Genomic DNA, 24,878 nt, shown 5'->3' on the forward strand with positions numbered 1-24,878 from the left:
CAACAGGTCCATAAACCGAGCCAGTAGGAACCCCAAACATGATAGTCCCCTCCCTGCTTTCCCTTCCACATACACTCACTCTAAGCTTCCTCTCTCTTAAATACTCCTTGAACCACAGATTGATTGGCCCCCTGATCCCACACTCCTCCATGGACTGCAATAACTCACCGTGGCCGAGCGTATCGAAAGCTTTTTTAAAGTCAATGAATATAGCAAATACAATTTCTTGTTTATTTAATGAGTTGTTAACGTCATCTGCAAATTTAGCTAAAACCGTTGCCGTACTCCTTTGCGGGCGGAAGCCGTGCTGAGTATCATTAATGATTTTGTGCTCTTCCAGATATGCTGATATTTGCCCTACAATTATCTTTTCGACAATTTTATTCAATACATTTAAAATGGCTATCGGTCTATAGTTTGTGAATTCGTTAAGACAGCCCTGTTTAAATATTGGCCTAATGATTGCCATTTTTAGTTCTTGGGGATATAATCCCTTTTGTATACTTAAGTTAATGAAATGAGCAATCAAAGGAGAAATTAGTTATTAGTTTAGAAATTAGTTTACTATATTAGTAATAGATGTATCCTGTTTTGACCAGACGAGTTTATCGTCCATTTGTTTCCTTGCGTGCCCTGACTGCCAAGTCTCAATTGACCCTAGCGTCACGTGCGGTTTTGAATCCCAATCGGGCTGTCCACGGTTCGATTCCTTTGACATTGATAGCATAGATCACCGGACATGCACGTTTTACCGGGAGGAAATTGTAAGGATTTTGTAACTACAGGGTGTCCCAAAAAAAATGGATAACCCTGTAACCATCGATAGGCCTCTTTTTTTACACGATGGCTGATCAAAAGTGCAAGACAATGAATTAATTTTTCCTTCTTCTCTGCAATTTTTTAAAATTTTCGTACTTTTAAACTAGTTTGTTGAACTTTAATCTTTTCTTTTGATAGCCCAACTATCCCTTGTGATAAGGAAAAAAACTAGATTGAAAAGTATCCCCATTTGTAGAAATGGCATGAGAAAAAGTAATCGCAGGTAGCAATTTTCTAAAAAAGCACAAAAATTTAAAAATCTTGAAAACGGTGATATTTTTACTGGGGTCAAAATTGGACGTTAGGGAGACCATGGCGAGGCCTATCGATGGTTACAGGGTTATCCATTGTCTTTAGGACACCCTGTATATTGTGATCAAATAACGCTGGTAGAGTAGAAATTAGGAAAGAACTGAGTATAAATAATTTACTGACTCTAAACCAATCAAATTATCAATAACTTCAGATTTTTAGAAAAGTTAAAGAAACTTAACCTATTCCTAACATTATGCCTTGATTGGCTTATGACGAAAGGTCTCATGTTTATTTACTTGTTCACGAAAAATTACACAGTAGTAAAGATGAATGAGATGGATGAATAATGTTGACACAATGACTATCCAGTGTCTAGTAGTAGTAAAAACCGTAGTAGTAAAAACCAAATCTGTCCGACATAATCCGTGTTTGCAGTACTAATCAGCGTCTTTTTGGGGCCATACCTCGGCCCTGATCTTTGCGATTCTCGTAAAATTGTATTGGATTTGTGAATTAACTTGTATCGGACTTGTGAGTAACGTTGCATTACTACTACTGCCATATTTGGATCATGAATGGTTTTTGCCGAATTGTTTTACCTGTATCCCCAATGTTATAAAACGATGGTATGACGTCAAAAGCTGCCATTGAACATAATCGTTACCTACCTACTTTAAAATCAAAATAAACCTTAATGCGACGTTCTTGGAATTTTGAATTAGCCCAACACTCGCGCGCAGTCCGAATTCGAATATTAAAAAGACGAACAAAACTATTATCGTACCAATGTCGTCTCTTAATCGATTTTCGTAGAGCTGGCACATGCGATACTCGTCACGTATGCATCGATTTTAATCATCGTTTCGTGATTTATTATAATCTGTGATCTAGAAACAATGGGGTTTATTACAAAAAGTTAAACGCACGTTGGACACTAGTTTTAATTGTCATTTAGTATGGAAATAATTTTAAACAACTGTTCAATGTGTTTTTAACTTTTTTTTATATTAAGGTCCAATGATTAAGCGTTTTTCACAATCGTAATAATCTGTGGATCGATTGGAAGTGATAGAAATTAAATACCTGTTTGCATTTTTGAAATGAATACACTTGTCTTTACCTTCACTAGTTCAACAAGGAAAAATAGAGCTTAAAAACAAATATCAGTAAAAGTGTCGTGCTTGGGTTTATGTAGATGTATTTTTTTTGTTCTTTAATTCAGAAAACTGGTTCATTGCCCCTACACTTTCGTATTTATATTCATTATGCAAAAATATTGTATTTTAAATAATATCATTTGGAATGCTATAAGACATTTCGTTTACAATTCAGGTCTCCTTGATCGAGTAAATTAAAATATCATCAAAATATACTTTGTTTGCAAACGAGATGCATTATGATGAATAAAATAAAACACTTAACCTTTAATATAAGTACCAAATACCCAATGGTAATTTTCAGTCGCATTACAGAACGCCTTGTGCTTTGGGCTTTATGAGTGACAAGACAGTTTCATTTCGCTTCTCTATAGAATTTATGTCGGAATATCGGATAAAGTAACAATTATGACTTTCTTTACATCCCAGTGTATGTAAAAAATAGCATAGATCGTGTCTTGCACGAAGACGCGCCCCACTATTCTTCCGCTAATGTTTGGGTGTTATCGGTACACGCTAAATTATCCATGAGTGCACACGCAGCACACTACAATAATGACGCTCGGATTGCACGGATCAAACTCCCCGCACCCCGCGCTTTCCTCGACCAAAAAATGGCGGGGCGCGTCTTCGTGGATGACACGATCTATAGGTTATGTATTTATCCAATAGAAATCACCATCGATTTTTCTAGACACCCAGAGCTTCTAAGTCTTAACGAGTGGCTTCCTAAGTTGACTTACCTGGGGTTCGGTGAAGTAGCTCCAGTTGGCGTCTGTGAACTGCAGCATGGTGGCCATCACTGGGATGTCCATGTACATCTGCTCGCTGTCGCCTGCCTCTATCAGGAGCACCTGGATAATAATGAACAGCATGTTTATCCAAAACTCCTTTTTGTCCTGGTATAGTTCTTGCAACTCACGAAGGCGAGTGAGTTTTACTTGTGCGTGTACGTGTACATGCACATACCGATAGTGTAATGTCTGTCAAAACTTTTGAAAAACGAACAGTGAATTGCAACAACTACTTATAGTTATATCATTATCACATTATTTATTCTTCACTGCAGGAGCACGAATCTCTCTAAAAATCGGGATTGGGCCAGTTTGGCCTAGATTGGCTGGCCATACAGTTGGGTTTACTCGTACATTGGAGAAATTGAGATGGTAAAGAATGGTGGATGTGTCTTTTTAATAATTTAATATGTAGGTTCTGCCAGCGATTTCTGCAAATGGCAACCTCATAATAATCTCAAGAATAGTCGATTTTAAGTATATTTCAATTGAACCACAGAAACCAGGTACAATTAATTATGTCAGTTAATTTCGGAAAAGAGTGACATTATATCTAAGTATTTCCATATATTCTATGGAAGTATCACTTTAACAGGTCATAAAGTCAATTGACCAATGTCCGGCTAGAAATGTCACTTGTTCCCAACGAATCACATTCAAACGAGTCAGTATGACTGGATGGGACTTTTTTCCCAACGAGTCATAGTGTCTATGAATGAATCACCATCAGTAATCGCATTCAATCTAGATCACAGATTCAAGCTCTTGATCGGTTAAAATTCAACATTTTGACTAATGCCTAAATTAGATTTAGGCTGAGTTGCACGATCATACTTTAACTTTGACAAACGTCAAACTCTGTCAAACTCCATACAAAAAATACCGTTTATCGTCATAGTTACCGTTAAAGTTAGATGGTGCAACTCGGCCTATGTTTTGGTTGTTGTTTCGTAAGGTGGCCTAAGTTTATAATACAAAATCATATGTGTACCTACTTTTACGATTGCCGTTTGACACGCCTTTTAAAATCACCTAATTTACCGTACCAATGAGTCATAGCACTTAATGCGTAGTTATTGCTATTTCCGTAATCATAATTATCTATTATAATATTATAACGTTACTCAATTTAGGCTTGGAATCAATTCACATATTTTGATTCCACGATGACTTGCAAGTAAATTATTAAGTGAAACATGCTCTAATGCTGCCAGAATTCGCATCCTCACCGAAGTCACTAACGTCCGTATTCACAAACATTACTATGAGGTCTTACAGTGCGCGTGGACGCACAGGGTGACACGAACCAATCACTGAGCTCTGTTCAACGTTGTGCGTTCGATTTGCTGCTTCATTTAAGCAAGCATCGTTTGTGAATACGGGCGTAAATTATCTAAATAACTATCAAAATTCTCACCTTAAACTCCTTAACCTCTGTGAGCCGGTTACTCAGCACACATCCAGCTGTGCCAGCACCGATGATGACGAAGTCATACTCCGGGAGGATATGCGATGCGTCCGATGGCTCCCCTGTGAGGACCCGATCGGTGTCGCCTAGGAACCCGGAGATGGCTTCGAAAAAGGTGCCCCGATGTGCGAGAGACGGTGTGAGGATGCATAGGCTGAAAGGGTTAGTAAAGTAACGAATTATTTACTATCACAGTGCGTTTAAAAAAAATGTGCACAATAAAATAATTTCTAACAGAACTTTTTAGATGTCGTTCGCGCGGGAAAGACCGAGAGAAAAACAATTGAAGATCGAAGTTTTTCGTGTGAAAAAATAAATTTCTTGCTGGCCAGGTTCACGATCAAGGAGTTTAGTTTACAACATTTTGCGAATCCTATGGTCTCTTCCATAGACTAGCAGAAAACGGACGCAATCCCATGGGTGTGATTATATTATGTACCTACTTTTGATTTATTTATGTAAACAATACTTGTTGTATTAATATGCATTTGAAGGTCGTGTTTATAACACGTTCAGTTATGCACTAGAGATGCAATTAATAACCATGCAGATCTAAAAATAGCTCTGTTATGGAAGTCCACAATCTTTGATCTAACTTTGTAATTACAGATAACATAAACATTGTTATAATCTTAAAATTGCAAAATGAGTTATTTTGCAACAAAAACCCATAGTCAGTTGTACAGTTAACAATAAGTGTCTCAACATATTTTTGTGTTGTTATATTTTTGTACAAAATAGTCACGGTAATACTTGATATTATTACCGTGAAATAGTCTTTATAATAGACATATTATCTATTTAATTTTGCAATAAGTTTACAAGAAATATTATAAAATTGAATTGAGATAGACACATTATAAAATTACTAAGATTTTATAATGTCTATCGCAATATTACATGGGGTCAAAATTGAAATAAACCCTGTCTAACAAGTTATAATATTTTTTGTTTTTCAGTTTAAAATAGGTATTATTCAATACATTACGAATCTTCCTAACGTCGTACCTACCTACTACGTCCGTCAACAAAATTGTCATTTCTGCATATTTTATTTCACAACAGGAACTGTCAAGTACTGTCAATATGACAATGTTGACGTTAAGCTATTGTTATCTAAGTTATCTTATTATAAGGGATGTCATTTATTGTCAATTTTGTGTTAAATCGAACACATAAATTTACTTCCCGGTTTATACACTATCCGCGTCGTAGTCTGCATTAATTAATTTATCTTACAATATGTACTTGTTTACGTAAATACATATTTTCTGGACAGCATGAAATGCGCGCGTGTAACGCCGCGGGAAAAACCTTATACAAAAAAAGCTGAGAGTAAACAGACCTTATTTCTTATTTTAGAAACAAAAGAGCCCAAAAAATATAACAATACACGGCTAATGCAGTCTTGATAGTCTTTTTTATCATTTTCCATACTAAATTAGGCTTTTTATAGGTTTAAAGTACGTCATAGGTGACCTCTAAGGTGGTTCAATATTTTAAATTAGGTTTTACCATAACGATCCGACTTTCGACTCCCTACATTTCCAAATTGTTTGTTGACGTCATCAAAAAGATTTGAATTCGCAGACGTCAGTATAATCTGTTCGGCGGAATGTATTATTTTTTGTTGTTTTTTTAGGGATACGATACCTGTGCTGGGTAATTCTAGAACATTAAAATTTTATTATTTAAAAAAATACTGAAAAGTATGTACCTACTCGCAGGTTATTTAAATGTTTTCACAGAGAAGTTTTGTATTTACGAACGTTCATAATTTAGTTTTATGATATTTATAACTCATTTGCGGTTATTGATTACATGCGCATGTACTGTAAAATTATAATCGTTTTACAATAAATTATAATAATTGTATAAAATGCACGATATGTTTAGTTATTAGATAAACTCACTCAATTATTTTTATAACTCTATCATATTAGTACCTACTTCACCTCAATTATTATTAAACATTTAAGTAATTATTACAGTTAATTAATACTACTCGCATAATAATAAGAAAGTAAATATTTACCTTATAAATATATTTACAAATAAACACATTTTTTGTTATCACTTTGGATAGCGTACTATTGTACACTTATTAATTACAACACTGACTGTCACATTTGTTACACTTGTCACCGTCATGACTGTTCTAAATGCATTAAATACCTGTCCATTTTATTTCTTATAGACGTCACTAGATCATCATTAACTAACTTCATCATTAGAAACATTTTACCCATTTTGGGGCCAAACCAACCGCTAGTAATTAATTAATTGATTAAAATAAATATCTATATTTATTCCAATGGTTGGGAATAGATCAGCTTTTTAGGGTTCCGTAGCCAAATGGCACAAAACGGAACCCTTATAGATTCGTCATGTCTGTCTGTCTGTCTGTCCGTCCGTCCGTCCGTCTGTCCGTCCGTATGTCACAGCCATTTTTTTCCGAAACTATAAGAGCTATACTGTTGAAACTTGGTAAGTAGATGTATTCTGTGAACCGCATTAAGATTTTGAAGCAAAAATAAAAAAATAATAATAAATATTGGGGGCTCCCCATACTTAGAACTGAAACTCAAAATTTTTTTTTCGTCAAACACATACGTGTGGGGTATCTATGGATAGGTCTTCAAAAATGATATCGAGGTTTCTAAAATACTTTTTTTCTAAACCGAATAGTTTGCGTGACAGACGCTTCCAAAGTGGAAAAAAGTTGGTCCCCCTCCCCTCTAACTTCTAAAATAAGAAAATGAAAAATCTAAAAAAACATATGATGTACATTACTATAAAAACTACCAACGAAAATTGTTTTGAACGAGATCTAGTAAGTAGTTTTTTTTAATACCTCGTAAATCCTAAACCGCTTATTACCGCGTAATCTTTCATACTAATAACCTAAATTAAAAAATAATAATTTTAATTTCATAAATCAATGGTACGGAACCCTCGGTGCGCGAGTCCGACTCGCACTTGGCCGGTTTTTTTTCTTTATTAGTTTACCAACAACTTATGTATTAATATTAAAAAGTATAACATCCGTAACTTAAGACTGAGTACCTGCATATTTTATTAAAAGTAAATAAATAACAAGGCAAGAGTAGAAAACAATCTTATTATATTTTTATATAATCTCCATTATTTGATAATTTTCAAATGAGAATAACCCAATTTGCAATGTTATTACATAAGCCACAAAATAATAAATATATCTTACTCACATTTTTTTATTTCCCATTCGTTTCTTGTCTTTACATCTTTAAACTAATTATAGCTTTAATTTTGCATTTTCACAACGCTTTGCATTAATTAAAAATCACGTTTTTATTTAAAAATAGATATCGATTCATATGCCTACAGTTTATAACCTACGCACAACATTCCTTGTTATGCTAATTTACACCGATGTTACACAATAAAATGAAATAAAAAAAATAGTTAATTAATTGCTTTTGCTATGTACCGCTTTAGTGGCCGTGAATTATTTAAAAAAAAATGTGACTCGAACTCCAATCTTCTTGTTGTATATTTCACTGAAATATTTGTGACATTGGTGAAATTACTTCAAAAAACAATCTGTTCGTAAAGTTGGGTCTTTTTAATAAACCAAGAATGACCCAGCGTTTGATGATTTCCACAATGATCAAGTCAAGAGCAACATATTGACAGGATGTTTTAATTTAAAAAATTTGAACAATAAGATCGTCTATATGTATTTTAACCGACTTCATAAAGGAGGAGGTTCTCTTCGGAAGGTTTTTTTTATATTGTAATAACTTTTGTTCTTGTAACCGTAACCTTCAAGTTCAATAACAAACATTTACATTCTTTGGGAGTGGGAGATGTAGGTAGTTGTATGGCCAACCCCATAGATGTTTTAGGTTGTTTAAAATTCAGAATTCCAATGTCCACCTGTCCACTGGTATTATTACTTGTATTGTTAGTAGAGTATAGAGTTTCGACTCTCTTAAGACCGGGACTCCACCAAAACGGAGAAGAATATTCTCGGAAGTGTTTAAATGGAGAAGAAAATTTAAGAGGATAAGAGAAAAGAAATGTCTTTTATTCAGTTTAGACCAAGATTTAGTACGAACGTCAACAATAAATATTTTACAAATAAAAAGGTTTATTTGTCTTACGCCCGTATTCATAGACATTACCTACTATGAGCTCTCACAGTGCGTGTGGACGCCTGTGCGACACACGAACCAATCACAGAGCTCTATTCAACGCTGTGCGTTCGATTTGCTGCTTCACTTAAGCAAGCATCGTTTGTGAATACGGGCGTTATTATCTTTTAGGCCCTAACAGCGCTTCGAGCCAAAAAAAAATATGGCAAGAGGAGATAGCACCAATTTATGCCAATTTTGTAAAAACAAAAGAAGAACCTACACAGGCTAAACAAAAAAACAACGATCTTCTCGCTCACGCTGTGTGGCACTGATTGCTATTGGCGAGGCACCATCTTTCTTTGTTCTTCATATTTATCTGCTCAACCGCATCCTCTGAAGCTAAACGGATAATAAAATTAATAATAATAATAAAAAAACAAATGTAAAAAGCGAGGTTATATTAGTTTTGTTTTACAGCTTCTGCTCTCTACTCTTGCCGTTGCTTTGGTGGATTCCGAGCCTAAAACCGGCCGTGTAAGTTAAATATTATTTGCATTATTTATCAATATTTCTCTCCAAACTATCGTCACCTTTGAAACCATAATTTTGAAGTATTAAAGGTTAGTAATAATACTTACCTAATCTCTACATTCTTTCATAAATGACGTGTCCTAGCTACCTACTTAATCATTATTCAAGTTTTGTTGCCAACTGGCAAACTGGCAATATAAGCTGCTTTAACGGGTTAATCATTAGATTATAATATATTAGAAAAGAAGAATTTTTCTGTATTACTATTGATCCTCAGGGAAAAAGTGGATATATCTGTCTCTATCTGTCTTTAAGGCTCAGTTGCACCACCTACTTAACGGTAACTATTACGATAACCGGTGCTTTTTGTATGGAGATTGACAGATTTTTGACGTTTGTCAAAGTTAAAGTAAAAGATGGTGCCACCCAGCCTAAATTGTGCGAAAAACCAACTCTTAAATGGATCTCATCGCTCAGTAATTGGGGGATAACAACTTCTCCGTTTCAATACTCAATCGCATATTGTTTATATTTATGGTTTGTTGGTAGTAGAGCTTATTGTACGTCCTCTGGGATAATTACGACCATACTTAGTTACCATAAGTCTGTCACGACATCATCTCAGTATCCCCGTTGTGGTAGAAGCTTCTTCAGTGCACATTTATTCTGCACAATACTTTACTTACTGCAGGCAACCCTATCTTGAGAACGCAGACGAATGCTTGAGGCAAAACGCCAATAGTGATGTCCCGCGTTCCCGACTCATATGGCTACCGAGGGCAACGTCAGGTTTTTTGTGGGTAGGCCCTGCCCTTCTGGCAGGGGGAACCCCACATAACCCACTAACTGCCCCCGCGGCTGCATGGTGGGTATACAAATTAATGTATTTTCCTGACGAAAAAAAAGGCAACCCTATCTTTTTGTTCAAAGTGTCTTCTAACGACATCCTTGTCAGTTCCGTCCGGAGAAACCCTCAATTAAAGATGAACGACCTCATCCTGCAAAAATATTCCATTTCAAGTATTGAGGAAATCTCATTGATACCTAAACTTCTGACTGACGCAATACTACATTGTTTAATGAGTTTTTATTTGTTTGGTAATTAGGATTTTTTGTAGTTCCATTCTGATTTGTTTCCATTCTTCCTTTCTACCTCAGATCCTGGGTGACCTTCCTGTTGGGTGGTTGACACCATTAACCAGTAATTCTAAGGCACAGTTTCTTTACGATTCTAAAAAAAACTTAAAATTCGTGTATCTTGCCCTTTGAAATCAATAAATTAGTCCATTGAGTTCATAAACTACTGATGTCATAGGCTCCTTTGCTATATCAAAATAGAAAACTCGCGTTTTGGAAGCTCACAAAAAGTAAAGTAAATTCTATCACCACATAAGTCATTTTAGCAACTTTTCAGGAGATTGGACTAAAGGACGCGTCTTTCGATTCTCTAGCGCAGTGTTTTTGAACCTTTTTCATGACACGACCAGTATGAAAAAATATTTTGCGACCCCCCGACCGTTCACTTTCTTTTTCATGCATTTTATAATGTTACAAATATGTTTTAGGGACCGAATACCAGGTAGTTTTTACGACCTCTCGCGATCCCCTTATAAAGGCTCGAAAAACACAATCTAGCAAATGGCATCAAAATGTTAAAACCGCCAAAAAATGACTTGGTGATAGAACTTAACCGACGTTATGTCAATTGCCAACTACTCTATCTCTACCTTAGACCCGATTCGACCAAACTTTTATCCGAGAATAACTCTTGGTATAACTGGCACATTGACAGTTTCAGTATGGGAAATAATTGTTAAAAATGCCAAATAATTGACGATTTATTCGGAGATTAATATTAGTCGAATCCACCCTTAGATGTGTATTTGTATCTTGACGAGTATTTTTTTCAAGTCACTCTAATTTATCTAATAATTGAGTTTCTAGGTCCAGTATGATATGACTCACCTGGGCTCTCGAACTCAGGACCTCTAAGTCGGAGTGCACTATGCAACCTCCAATCCCTGCACTAAGGAGTCATATTCGACGCTTACTAAGGCTGGGTTGCACCATCTTACTTTAACTTTGACAAACGTCAAAAATCTGTCAAACTCCATACAAAAAACACCGGTTATCGTTATAGTTACTGTCAAAGTTAGGTGGTGCAATTCAGCCTAAATTTAGTAAATAAGGTTAATGCCCGTTTTCACCATCAATCCCTAATTTTTAAGTGACCACTACGAAAACAAAATTCATGTTATGTTTTACCATAAGGGTCACATAAAAATTTGGGATTGATGGTGAAAACGGGCATAAGTCAAATAAATAACAGAAACTCAAATCTATAAAATATGTATTTGGCGCAAAAACAAAAGGTACAAACGTGTCATAATAACAAACTAAACTATACTATTATGATTAAAATTACATTTTCTGATTAAACATAAATTATCACAATTATAAAATTTTGTGATTATTTGTGAAAACGCATATTGAAGGACAGTCGTTAAAATTTATTAATAAAGTAAATTGTAGGTATAGTTGAAAGCATTACTAAAAGAACATTATAACCTCCTCCTTTTTTGAAGTCGGTTAATAATAATAAATCTACCATTTTTAAATGATGAATTTGCCCAATGGCTTTTGTACTTTATGCAATTAATATAAAGTTCAAAATCAGCTGAGGAAATTTTTCATTTTGACTGTCCTCAATGTCGAAAAATATCACGAATTTGTAGGTAACATGTCAATTTTTCAACTAAAAATCAACCAAATCAACAATGTAACAACATGTAATTTGGTATCGTCGGGTAACAAATAATAAAATATAGTACATACATACACATCAGCACATCCGGCCTTTTAGACAAAGTAACATTCGTGATAGATTTTATTTCGAAATCGCTTCGAAATTAAAACTTTCACGAACGAGTAATTTTCCATGGGCAGGTGTAAAATAAACATTGATATCGCCCTTATTCCCGTGAAATAAGAGTGACTCTATAGTACAAACGTGACACTTGTGGTGCCTTGCTTGTAGTACCCAGTACAAAAAAGTAAAACGTGTAGCAAATAAACAAGTGAACTAATAGTATTTATGGCACTTAAATTAGCCCTAAGTATAGTAACAACATTTTAAATACACAATTTTAACCTTTAAAGTTGTAAAACACCGTAAATAGTAATCATAAAGAATCTTGATACTTATTTCAATAAAAACGGTAACAAATCAATTTGATTTTCAGTGAAATTTTAAAGAGTGCTGCTACTGATTGATTTTTATTTGTCTTTTCTTATAATATTCAGATAACCATTGTATGAAAAGCTATTTAAGAAATTTGATCTCACGAAGGCATCTATTAGTCAAGAATAGATGCAACCTTAAAATACTTTTAGGTTTTTAAAAAGTGCGAAAGTGGCGTCGCCCTGGTGGCTATTCTGGACTTTTTTTAATGCATTATTATTCTAATCGTATTCTTTTTGTAGCACCATCTTTATTTAACAATTCATAATAACTAAAACGTGTATAAATTGCAACCATAATTCAAACCTTAAATATCTTAGATAGTGACTTTAACCTAATTTTTGTGAAGTCCGAGGCAAGTATAACAATCGTTCTGAATAAATTAAATCGTTTCATTAAAATAAAATGTATGATAATGACAAATGAGTTCTAGATAATAAGAAGCTTGTGATTACTAGATTTAAATGAAAGGATACTTTTTAAAGATACTACGACCAATTAGGTACTTTATACCTATGTGCATGCAAAAAATGGCCTAGACTTATAATTAAATTAAGTTAAGGACATTATTTACAAATTTTACAATATTTACAAGCTCTAGACTAGAACTTAAATAGTACCTACTTATAGAACAATAGATTTTCCATCGTAAAATGAACTAGGTATCCGCTAAAATATTAACTCAGAAGTAAGTACCTAATATTGTTTAATCGGAAGTCCAAAGAAAATTACTTCCCATCACACAAGATTCCGTATTCCACATTATGGTGACTTACTTCCTTTATTTTTCCCATAATTATGTACAAATCAAGTCTAATTTGCTACGACGTTTTGTTGTAATAAAACCACAGTTAGTTTATTGTGATGTGTGCGTGACACTACGAGATGAACATGAAATTGTGTACTACATAAAGTACACAATGACATATTCGTTCATAATGACATAACTTGTGTAAATAACAAACAAAAATGTCCTGTCGCATACTAAGCGATTGGCAATTTTGGTGTTTTGGTAACTAAAATTAATTAGGTACATTTAAAGTACGTACTATAACTATATTTTAAAGCTACAATTTGATTCGAATTTCTTACTATAATTGACTTAATTCACTGTCATCGCATTCCGTTTAACCAATCTTGTTTGATCATGTCCGCACCCTTTTCACCGATCATAATCACCGCAGCGTTCGTGTTGCCACTCACTATTGTAGGCATTATACTAGCGTCTATCACTCTCAGACCTTCTACACCGTACACTTTCAGCCTAGGATCAACCACGGCTTCTTTGTCCCACACTGGCCCCATCTTTGCTGTCCCACACTGATGGTAAATCGTCATCGAAATAGTCCTCACTTGACACTCAATGTATTCGTCAGACATGAATTTGTATTGCCTACAGTTTGGCAATGGCTTCATGTAGAGCCGCGACCCGAACTGTTTGAAAGGCGACGCGTTCGCCACTTGCAAAGCTATTTTGATACCGTCGACGAGTCGCGCCACGTCCAAAGCGTCTTCGTGGTAACGAGGATTCATCACTGGGTAATGGAACGGGTTGGAGCTCCTCAGTCTGACGTAACCTCTCGTGTTCGGACGCAACAATAGCGGCATTATAGTCCAAGCGTCTTTATTAGCGATCGGTTTGTAAACCGTGTCGTACAATTCGTCTGTAAGACCTAGAATCTTTCTAACAACTTGTCCATTGTCTGAAGAGAATGAAGCTGGGGCCATATGAAATTGAACGTCAGGCCATAAGCCAGAAGTATTCGCGTATTTCGTATTTACAAATGCTACTCCTTCCAATCCTCCCAGTGTTGTCATTGGACCGCGTTCGTTCACGACGTAGTTCATAGTAACTGGGAAAGCTTGGAAACGATTTTGAACGATCGCTACTGGCTTATCGACCAAGAATGTCAATCCACCCACGCCGACATGATCTTGCAAATTTTCTCCCACGGGCAAGTCTTTTAAAACTCTAATACCGACTTCCCTTAAATGATCCTTAGGGCCAATTCCTGATAACATCAGAAGCTGTGGGCTGTTTATAGCACCTGCCGATAAAATGACTTCCTTTTTGGCATATACGACTCGTTTAACTCCATGTTTCACATACTCAACCCCATAAGCTTTCATCGTCATAGGATTTATAAGTACTTTTGTGACTTGTGTGTGAAGTGAGATGTCCAAATTTTTCCGTGTTCGTACTGGCCTCAAGAAAGCTTTAGCCGTGCTGCATCTAGATCCTCTTCTAATCGTTCCTTGGGCTATCATAAAACCTGTTTGTATTGCACCATTGATGTCCCTGTTATCGTAACCTATTTCAACACCAGCTTCAACAAACGCAGCTACAAGAGGCGTCCTCCAGGGTGCCTCCTGCACTGTCAAGTACCCTCCCTTGCCGTGGTACTGGCTATTCGCTAAGTAAGGATTTCTGTTGTCTTCGGATTTGATAAAGTACTTCAGGACTTCTCGGTAGCCCCAGCCAGGATTCCCGAAGGATTCCCACTGGTCATAGTCGAATCGGTTCCCTCGTACGTATATCATGTAGTTCAGTACACTCGAGCCGCCAAGGACCTGAAAATTTTGAGAACGACATGTTAGAAAGTCATGAAACCGTGAATATCAACATAATATGAGTAAATAAAAGAGTAAATGAAATGTACGCAGTGCATCTGAATTTTCAGCAGTTTATGAACAACAATATTTTCTGGACACTCAGTTGGTATCAAATCAGCCTTAAGATAGCAGACTTATCAACTCGGAAAGGGATCAACACCGTATCGCTGTCAACCGCGAGGCGAGACGTTTACGTTACTTACGGTGCAGACAAGTGTGCGTTGTAGTAGGTTCATACAAATAACACTGACCGCCTCGAGTTGATACGGTTACAATCCCTTTGCGGGTTGATAAGTGTGCTACGTCCTTAACATTCCTTTGAACACTTTCCGCTCGAAAACGCATCTCAGTATAATGTATTACTGGTATGGACGTTTTTGTAAGTGGTTGAAAGAGGGCCAAGCGGAATATTAGGTATTTGTTGATTACCTTCCCTCTCGGCCAGCTGCACCGCCTCTTCTTGAAGCCCAGGCAGGCGTAAGAAGTGGGCTCGGTCTTGTACTGCCAGTCCAGCTTCGTTAGCTGCAGGTAGCCCGCTAGCGAAGGGACGTCTGTGATCTCGTTCTCGTCTGGGCCTGGAACGTTATGGAGATGATTCTATTACTATGCATCCACAAGTCACCTTGCTAAACTTAACTGCTATACGATTTTGATTGATAAAACCTCTTTGAACGTTTAGTGCGTTCATCGAACTCACAAAAAGTTTAAAATTTTATTCTACTTCCTTCAGAAAATTCCTAATCAAATATTGTCGTAGGTACTTGCTTGTGACAAAGACATGCCAGACACATAGGTCAGACATTAGTAATTCAATGAAATAACTGTTTCTTTCGTTACTTTAAATTACATTTAGGCCGCGTATCGGAAAATGCAGCGTGGACCGACAGCATTATAAAGATAGCAAGAAGGCTAGCATGCAGGCCGCTATCAACCGGTCAATATGGAAGTCATTTGGGGAGGACTAAGTTCAGCAGTGGACGTCCGGCTGAAATGATGATGATGATGATGACATTTAGGGAAGGAATAGAAAATATAATCATCTTACCGCTTTCCAAAAGCAGCACATTCCAATTCTTGATCTCCGTCAACCGGTTCGCCACGACGGCCCCCGCCGATCCTCCGCCGACCACTATGAAGTCATACTCCCTCTTCGGCTCCTTATCCAGCACCCTCGCTTCAGGGTCATACGAGTTGTAATTGTGATACGTCAGCGCCCCCAGCAAGAGAGGTATCAACCACAGTCCAGTCACACTGATCGTCTTCAGCGCTGTCGACGCTAGAAGCACGTGGACACCCATTTTTTATTCCTTTTTCTTTATCACAGTTTTCTATTTGTCCGTCCTATCACAGCATCATTGTTCTCCCTTTGACTAGTGTGTGTTAGCGTTTTTCCTTGTCAGGAGGCTTGCTTCTTCGAGTCGGCTTGCTGGTCGCTGGTGGTAGCTCAGGCGACATGTTAGGCCGCATCGCATCCGCTGGTGATTGTATATTTTCGTGTTGCTCGAATCTGAAATGTTACGAAAAGTTTGGTTAATAAGATACAATCATAAAAGATTAGAAATCTTTATTTTACTCATGTGTTACTTAGGTATCCAACTTCACGTATAGTTCTTGCAACTCACGAAGGCGAGTGAGCTTTACTTGTGTACACGTACACACGTGTACATGCAAAAAACGACAGTGTAATGTCTATCAAAACTTTTGAAAAACGAATAGTAGCGAGCCACCATACATGTAAAGCTCACTTCGTGAATTCGCCTTCGTGAATTTCAACAACTATAATTTAGTTTTTAAGACTAAATTAATGCAGTTGCGTTCATAAAGAAATTATTTACATTATTTTCTATTGGTGTCGACTACCCAATTGATCATTTTCTTTTAAACTAATTTTATGTTCTCTTTTGCAGGTATGTCTCTACATAACAGTTTCAAAGCACATAGTCATAAAGTTGTAAGTAGAATCTATTATAATAATAAATTGTTTGATCATTTTGAACTGCCTAGAGAAAGCCTACAGTGTTTTTATGTAACATCGTATGCCTAATAATATTGGTCCAGTAATTTAGAAAGAGGTAGTCTTACGTAAGTCATCTGTTGTGTGAGGGGGACGGAGTTTATTTCCTAGTCTGTGCGGAAGATATGATCTAATTTCTAGACATTACCTAGTCCCAGGCGTTTCTGTGAAAGTTATAGGCGATAGTTATCGGTAACACTGTATTTTGTTACTTAGCAATAGCGGTTGCATGAGGAGTTATACAATTAACTAGACTCATAACGAATATGTAGTAAAAGTTCGATTCCCCTGTAGTAAGTTCCCCTTTACTAAGAAAAAATATTTTAGGTAGGCATTTGTCCCCTTGCGGCCTTGGTTGGTCAGTCAAATGATGTCCACTGCTGGACAAAGGCTTACCCCAAGAATTTCCAAAACAGTGCGAGTTTATAATATCTATTTATTCAGAGGAGTTTTTCTCTGAACAAATATGTCAATTATTTTCCTGCATTCTTAAACTAAGACATTTTTAAATAATTCAACGATATAATCATACTTGGCCTATTTTCTCTTTCAAAATGACCGGAATAAACAAGTTTACAAACGTAAATTACACAAACAAAACCGAGCGCCAAACTGAGAAAATGGACTTAAAAGCATTTTCTCGTTACGTAAACAACTCGTAGGCAAATGGTGGGAATCGTTTGTCTGACAAACAAGGCAATAGACAAGGATGGGTAACTTGCGTTAACTCAATAGCTAAGGCGCAGTTTCCTGTACCTTAACTGTAAGTCCTCATGGCTATCGATTTTTTGAGTTGGCACCACTGTGCACTGGCGAATGACAGAACCTAACAGGGTGGAAAAACATCATGTTTTTTTTTTTTATTTTGATCAAAAAATTCTTTTTTACAGTAGCGCCAAGTGGAGAGCGCTATAACGATAATTCTTACGTTGCTTTAATTTTAAAAGCCTAACAGGCTGTCAAAAATCAAAATCATCTCACCAAGTTTTTACATAAACGACTTTGCAGTTCTAAAACATTTTATTTCCTTTCTCTACATCATAAAGCACCAAGTAGATATTTTTCTCTCCGCGAAAGCTTCGACAATCTCCTTGAATCATTCGAGTCATTGTATTTATCTTATTCAGCTAGTGCTTGACACTTGACATGGTCATAAAACAATACTAATCGATGCTTACGTTATAAATAATACCACCACGTTCCTTGTTGGTTAAACATTTACTATTGACCAATCACGTCGGACAAAGCGTTGAGGCGATAATGTTATTTACGGCCATTCAATATTTTATAACAGCGCCATTGTCTAATATTATGTTACATTGTAACATTGGTAACTTGTAACTTCCTAGTTGTGTAGGGTGACCATGATATCGCATTTTTTCAGGCTTTTCCGACTTCCGGCATGTATAAGACGTGCGTGAGGTCTTTTAAAAATTAAATTAAAAATTGAAAACCTTATCTTGAAACATTATACCCTTGAAATATCTTTTAAAAAAGAGCTAATCATATCCAAAGAGATGTTGCAGATATTCCTAAATTCAAGATAACGGTATAATTCGAACAAAAAAAATCTGCTACGTTCTTTCATTTGAGGATTAAGACGACAGCCGGACGTGGAAATAAAATATACATTGTTTATTATTACCCGACTGCGCCAGAAGGAGGGAATGTTTTGTTTTATGGCATTCTTTCAAAATGGTTTAAAATCCAACGACACTTTCTAATTCAGTATATTTTCAGATTTTTCTGCAATGTTCGACTTTTTATAGGGATTTTCCAATGCATGGTGACCCTAGTAGTGAGTGAGTGCCTTTCTTCGACGTTACGATGTCGTCCGTCTTTCTAGAAGGCGAGTGATGTCATGCCGACGATTATAGTCGCGTAAATAAATACAGGTAAAGTGGTTGGGTTACTTGGGTTGTTATGTATAGTCTACATAATATACCTGTACAGTGACTTATGCATAAGTCGTGGGTCTATTTTCGTATTAAGTAAGAGTGTGGCAGGTCACCAATGCGCTGGACCGACCAAGTGAAATCAGCAGTGGGAGACGGCGTATGTGACTGCACCAGACAGTCTGCCAATAGAGAGAGATGGAGATCGTGCGGAGAGTTGTATCCGCCTCTACAACCGATGTGAACAACGCCTCAACGTGAGGACGACCGCTCTGCCAAGAGCGTAACGAATAAGAAGAAGAAGAGTGTGTCTACTTTATAAAAATTAAATGCATTTGATCTTATTCCAACCTCGCTGAAAAGACGTAGGCCATCTATACTGTGACGAGCTTGCACGCGGGTTTGCTAAAAGCTTCGTTCGTTCGTTCGTTTCAGCCAAATGACGTCCACTGCTGGACAAAGGCCTCCTCCAAGGTTTTCCACAATGCACGGTCCTGCGCTGCCCGCATCCAGGCTCTTCCCGCGATCTTACCAGATCGTCGGCCCACCTAGTAGGATGCCTGCCCGCGCTATGTCTTCCAGCCCTTGGTCGCCACTCGAGAACTTTTCTGCCAAAAGCTTATCTATGTTTTATTTTAAATATTCCTAATTTTTATAAAATGGGTTCTGTATTTTTGCTATTGGTTTTCGTTTTATTATCAGGTGTTATTCCTTTTGTTATCTGAGGAGTTGTTTTTGAAACTGGACCTGTGATAAATCTGATGTAATGAATTTCACAAATTTTATTAATGCCGACGCAGTGCAATTTCTACTTTTTGTTTAACTAAGGCTATCGTAACTGTACTCTTCCGTGAAATCGACCTGTAATCGATTAATTTTAGCTGTAATCGACAATTATTAGTTTAGATAATCATCGAAAAGTTACATTATGAAGGGCTGGATCGAACGGAAGTGATACAATGAGGGAGGCATGCAGCATTTGGACCTCACGTCTACGTATTGCCATCTGGCGGATGATTTTTCAATCGCGAAAACCCTCATTTAATAAAATCAATCAAATAAATCAATATTAAAATTTAGTTTCTTTTTTTTGTTCTTATTAGAAACTGTTTATTATTTTGTCTTGGCCACTAAACAGTAAATTGTAAATATTTTTGACGTTCCAAATTCAAATCAAATACCTAATCCAAGATATTCTTACAACACTCATACGCAGCTAAAACTGTCAAATTTTCTTTTTTTTACTTGTGTAAGTAGCCAGTGGGGCATTTCACGCGAAGCGGACAGCGAAAATCAAGTCAGGTATTGGATTTGGTTCATATTTGGATTAAATGTACTGCTATATGACCTGAATGGATGTGCATCATTATAATTTTTTTATGAAGCTTAGTTTATTTTTTATGAGCGTTCAAAAAATTGGTAAAATTTTAGGAACAGATTTTTCAGAAGCTATTACTGCTATTATTACATTTGATTAAAAATAAACTAACTATTGGAATTTTGAGAATAAATAACTGTGTTTCTTACTATTTACTACAAATTTGAAATTTCTTTTTTGTTCACATAGAAAACCGGAAGTAAAGTTTTAAAATCAAATTTTACAAAACTTCGGTATTTTTAAAATTTTTAATTTTTATTTTAAATTATACCTAGTAGTCTATAAATAACGTGTGTAAAGTTGTAGAATGGAGTCTGTATTGGTTTTTGATTTAGACGCAGTACAGTGCGAGCGCGCCGCAGTGAGCGTCATACTGGCTATCGACATTTGGCTACTGTATAAAAATTATTTGTTCGAAAATAACTGAAACGTTAATATTGTTGCATGCATACTCTTAAACAATTATAATTTTGACTCGGCGAACTTTGTACCGCCTAAAAAAATGATTGTTGGCATTGAGATGGTATTACGTCGCAGACCACCCACAACTTATTGGATAATACTCTTAAAACATTACCCTTCTTTTTGGGTAGTCGGGATATGTTAGTCGAGGGTGCCAGCTATCTCCATGCCAAATTTCATTAAAATCTGTTCAGCCGTTCTTTGTTTTATACATAAAACAAAGTCGTGTTAGTTACACGATTTATAAGTCAAGAACGGCTGGACAGATTTTGATGAAATTTGATATGGAGGTAGCTAACCAACTACCTAAAAAAGAAGAATAATGTTTTTAGTGTATTATTCAATAAGATGTGGGTAGTCCGCGACGTAATACGCACCATCTCAATGCCAACAATCATTGTCTGTTAGACGGTACGAAGTTCGCCGAGTCAAAATTATAATTGTTTAAGAGTATGCATGCAACAATATTAACGTTTCAGTTATTTTCGAACAAATAATTTTTATACAGTAGCCAAATGTCGATAGCCAGTATGAAGCTCACTGCGGCGCGCTCGCACTGTACTGCGTCTAAATCAAAAACCAATACAGACTCCATTCTACAACTTTACACACGTTATTTATAGACTACTAGGTATAATTTAAAATAAAAATTAAAAATTTTAAAAATACCGAAGTTTTGTAAAATTTGATTTTAAAACTTTACTTCCGGTTTTCTATGTGAACAAAAAAGAAATTTCAAATTTGTAGTAAATAGTAAGAAACACAGTTATTTATTCTCAAAAGTCCAATAGTTAGTTTATTTTTAATCAAATGTAATAATAGCAGTAATAGCTTCTGAAAAATCTGTTCCTAAAATTTTACCAATTTTTTGAACGCTCATAAAAAATAAACTAAGCTTCATAAAAAAATTATAATGATGCACATCCATTCAGGTCATATAGCGGTACATTTAATCCAAATATGAACAAAATCCAAAACCTGACTTGATTTTCGCTGTCCGCTTCGCGTGAAATGCCCCCAGTGTCAAATTAATGTAAATTCCTTTCATTTGAATGGGTAGTTAGTTTCCGACTGCAGTTAAACAAAAACCTCCACGTTCACTGTACGTGATTTAAATTCGGCCATTAGATGCTATTTTACAGCTCTTAAAAAAATGTTAAACTACCAAAGACATCTTGATTGAGTTTTTGTGATTAGTTAAACAAAAAATTAACCCTGAACTTACTGAACAGTGTCTTTTGGATCCCAAGACCTTTAAAATCTTTACGATATTTGGAACATGAAAAGTAAGACATACCTGCATCAGTTGTAGAATAAAATTAACTGATATTTGGGATTACATACGTAGAGTTATGTCGTCAAGAGATGAAAATAAAATCAAAAATCTTTACATAATATTACTGGTTCTGGGTCTTAAAGACTTACCATATTTTAAGGGTTAGATTTGGCGACAAACCCAAAAAACTATTTAGTCATTATTTGTTAACGTTTCGCCCCCTGCCTTGCGTAAAGAACGTGACAATCTTCTACTATTTCAGACAAGAAAAATAGTTTTAGTGTTTTCTTATTTCACAAACACACAAATATTTACACTACACTGAATCTAAACTAATGAAAGAAGGGGAAAAAACTTTATTTATGAACCACAAAAGCACACATTTACATTTATCTATTGATTCTAGAGTCTCGTTTTGGAATACGGGCCTTATTTCGAAAAATGACATCGAAATATTTCTACATAGCAACCGCCACAAACAAACAACTGCAATACGTTATCGCGTTGCGTATCACAACATATACTAGGTATTTCGTGGCGGCAAATTAATAAACAAATGTTATGTAACGGACCTGTTCCGATACAGAAATCACTGGTATCGGGTGAAGGCCGGCTTGCGAACTTTCGATTGCATCGGCGATAGGGCTGCCACTTGCTTAACGGTTGAGATAGGTAAGTTAATTGAAATACACATGTAGAGTCATAGACTCATAAAATTGACTCATAGAATACGTAAAAATACTTTACCATTTTATAAACTAATTTTCTCATGGTTTCTCCGTTATTTGCTTGGCACTTGCAAGAGGCCTAGCAAACTCATTCTTACTGAAAGTCATCAAGTGGTAGAAATGTTTTCGGTGAAATTAAAACTGCACAACACAATCCTCAATCTCGACAACCCACAGGATAAGTCGGAATGAGGTTATTAATATGTTGGACTGGGACAACAGTTCAACTAGAACATAAATTCACTGACGATTCTATGTCCGTCTATGCAATTATCATCAGTTAATTTGTTTATATTTTATTGCAAAAGAATTTTGTAGCGATGTGGCTTTCATAGTGCGAATTGGTTAATTCTTGCTTTGCGCCTTGCGAAATGTTTTCTTTTGCTTTTCCACTTTTGTGTTTGCTTAGATTTGTCAATAGATTGTATCCGCCATTTACAATATTTTAAATTTATTGCCTTGTTTTTAGGTAAAACTAAATTTTACTTGTATCTGCCATTTACAATATTTTAAATTTATTTCCTTGTTTTTAGGTAAAACTAAATTTTACTCGCTCTGCTGTTTAATTTAAGTAGGATTAAGGAATTAGAACAACTTACCCTTATTTTTATGTTGCGTTAAATTAAAAAAACTTGGCGTTTATCTCACAGCTCTCTCTGGGATTAAAAAAAACTGGGAAAGTAAGATTTTACAACCCTACAAAGAACTATAAATTGTGTTTGATTATGAGAGTTTAGTGACTTCGTGCATTACAACAGTGACCATTTAGCACCTATTCGTATGTGGCAAGACAATGCATTACTGACTCCACTGTAAACTGTTAGTCATCGTGAGTCACTTTAAACGTTTAGGCCCATTATCAAGAAAAGTGCTGTTTGTAGCAAATTGTAGCATTATAAATTATGTCGACTTCTGTTCAATGTAGAGTGGTTTCATTAACCTTTTTTCTTTATTGAGTGAGAAACAGACAACTTTTTTCTCTATCGAGACATGCTGTCGTTTATTAAATTATGGATATGCATTTCACGTGGGGTACGTTCTTCTTACCCTTCATTTAAAACGCAATCCTATAGTACTTATTTCGGTTCCTAAGTTTACGTAAGTAAACCCTTTACCTGTGAGTCTCTATCCTATATTGTCTGTACTACCATAATTTGAATTTACTCGTGATAAGATCAAAAACCAATTAAAATTTTCAGTTTTGTACCCTGGAGAGTTTTGAGCTAAGCAGGCCATCCAGCTGAGCTATTATGCCCACCATAATAAAAACTTATCGATGATTTTAGTCGACAAATGTATGGACTTATCGTGCACCATCGATAAAATGCTCCAATAAAAGTTTATCGTGCCCCCGCATCCAGAGCCTACTAGACCGTGAAGATAATGATCGCGGCCCTTTCTTCACCCGAAAATTGCTCAAAAGTCCACCATTAATTTCCTAATCAGTGTATTCGATCACTATGGGTGCACTCTCGCAACCGATTCGGGTGAAGGCCGCGCCGAATCACTCTCTCTCTTGCGCAAGAGTGCCGCCACGGACGCGTCACGTACGCGACCTTGGCGATTCGGACTGGGTCATTATCGAGTCGAGTCTGCCCACATTATACAATAATCGAGTGGAAGAAAGTGCTGTCCTAATACACTGATCCGAGATTTGACCTTGAAGTCAGGCTATTGGATGTCTTTGCCCAGGTTATACAATAATCCAGAGGTGGAAGAAAGTTTCGTTCTGATACATTAATCCTAGATTTTACCTTCTTTTTCTTCTTGTCGTGTACACCAGCGTCAGCCCAAAACTCCGCCACAAGAGTGGCGTTGTCAGTAGCCTTCATTAAATCTTCCTGCGTGCAGTTATTTGGGCACGCAGGGCACGACATCATGTGATTTGACCTTAAAGTCAGGTTATGGGGTTGGGATGTTTTATTTCTTCGTTAGCACCATTTTAGCTCATGTATGTAGAACTACAGTAACTTCAATTTGAAGGAAGACACCGACTTTAAAGTCTCTGCGGTCTGGTTAATGGAGAAAAATCAGATTTCAAGACATTCAATCATCGATTTGGAATCAAAATCCCGAATTCCCGAGAAAGTTTAAATCAACCTTGGTTATCACATTGTCGAAATCCCAAC

The 24,878-nt window shown here is 36.2% G+C and overlaps 3 protein-coding genes across 4 annotated transcripts in view; 2 read left to right on the forward strand and 1 right to left on the reverse strand.

Moving 5' to 3' along the window:
• The window catches only part of LOC135082466 (LIM/homeobox protein Lhx5), a 369,539-nt gene extending 363,043 nt beyond the window's left edge, over nt 1–6,496 (forward strand). Inside the window, exon 9 of the mRNA XM_063977261.1 lies at nt 6,485–6,496. The gene's annotated coding sequence lies outside the window, so the exon portion shown is untranslated. The remainder of the gene's footprint in view (nt 1–6,484) is intronic.
• Nucleotides 1–24,878, forward strand: part of LOC135082302 (flotillin-2) — a 268,349-nt gene that overhangs the window by 52,972 nt on the left and 190,499 nt on the right. The window lies entirely within an intron of this gene.
• The window catches only part of LOC135082310 (uncharacterized), a 57,279-nt gene that overhangs the window by 11,546 nt on the left and 20,855 nt on the right, over nt 1–24,878 (reverse strand). The window contains 5 exon segments of the mRNA XM_063977102.1: nt 2,975–3,085; nt 4,443–4,647; nt 13,495–14,954; nt 15,426–15,571; nt 16,042–16,503. Coding sequence (XP_063833172.1) covers nt 2,975–3,085; nt 4,443–4,647; nt 13,495–14,954; nt 15,426–15,571; nt 16,042–16,294 — 2,175 coding nt within the window. The 5' untranslated portion in view covers nt 16,295–16,503.

This window comes from Ostrinia nubilalis, chromosome 21 (assembly GCF_963855985.1).
Source record: "Ostrinia nubilalis chromosome 21, ilOstNubi1.1, whole genome shotgun sequence".
In the NCBI taxonomy this organism is placed as follows: Eukaryota; Metazoa; Arthropoda; class Insecta; order Lepidoptera; family Crambidae; genus Ostrinia; species Ostrinia nubilalis.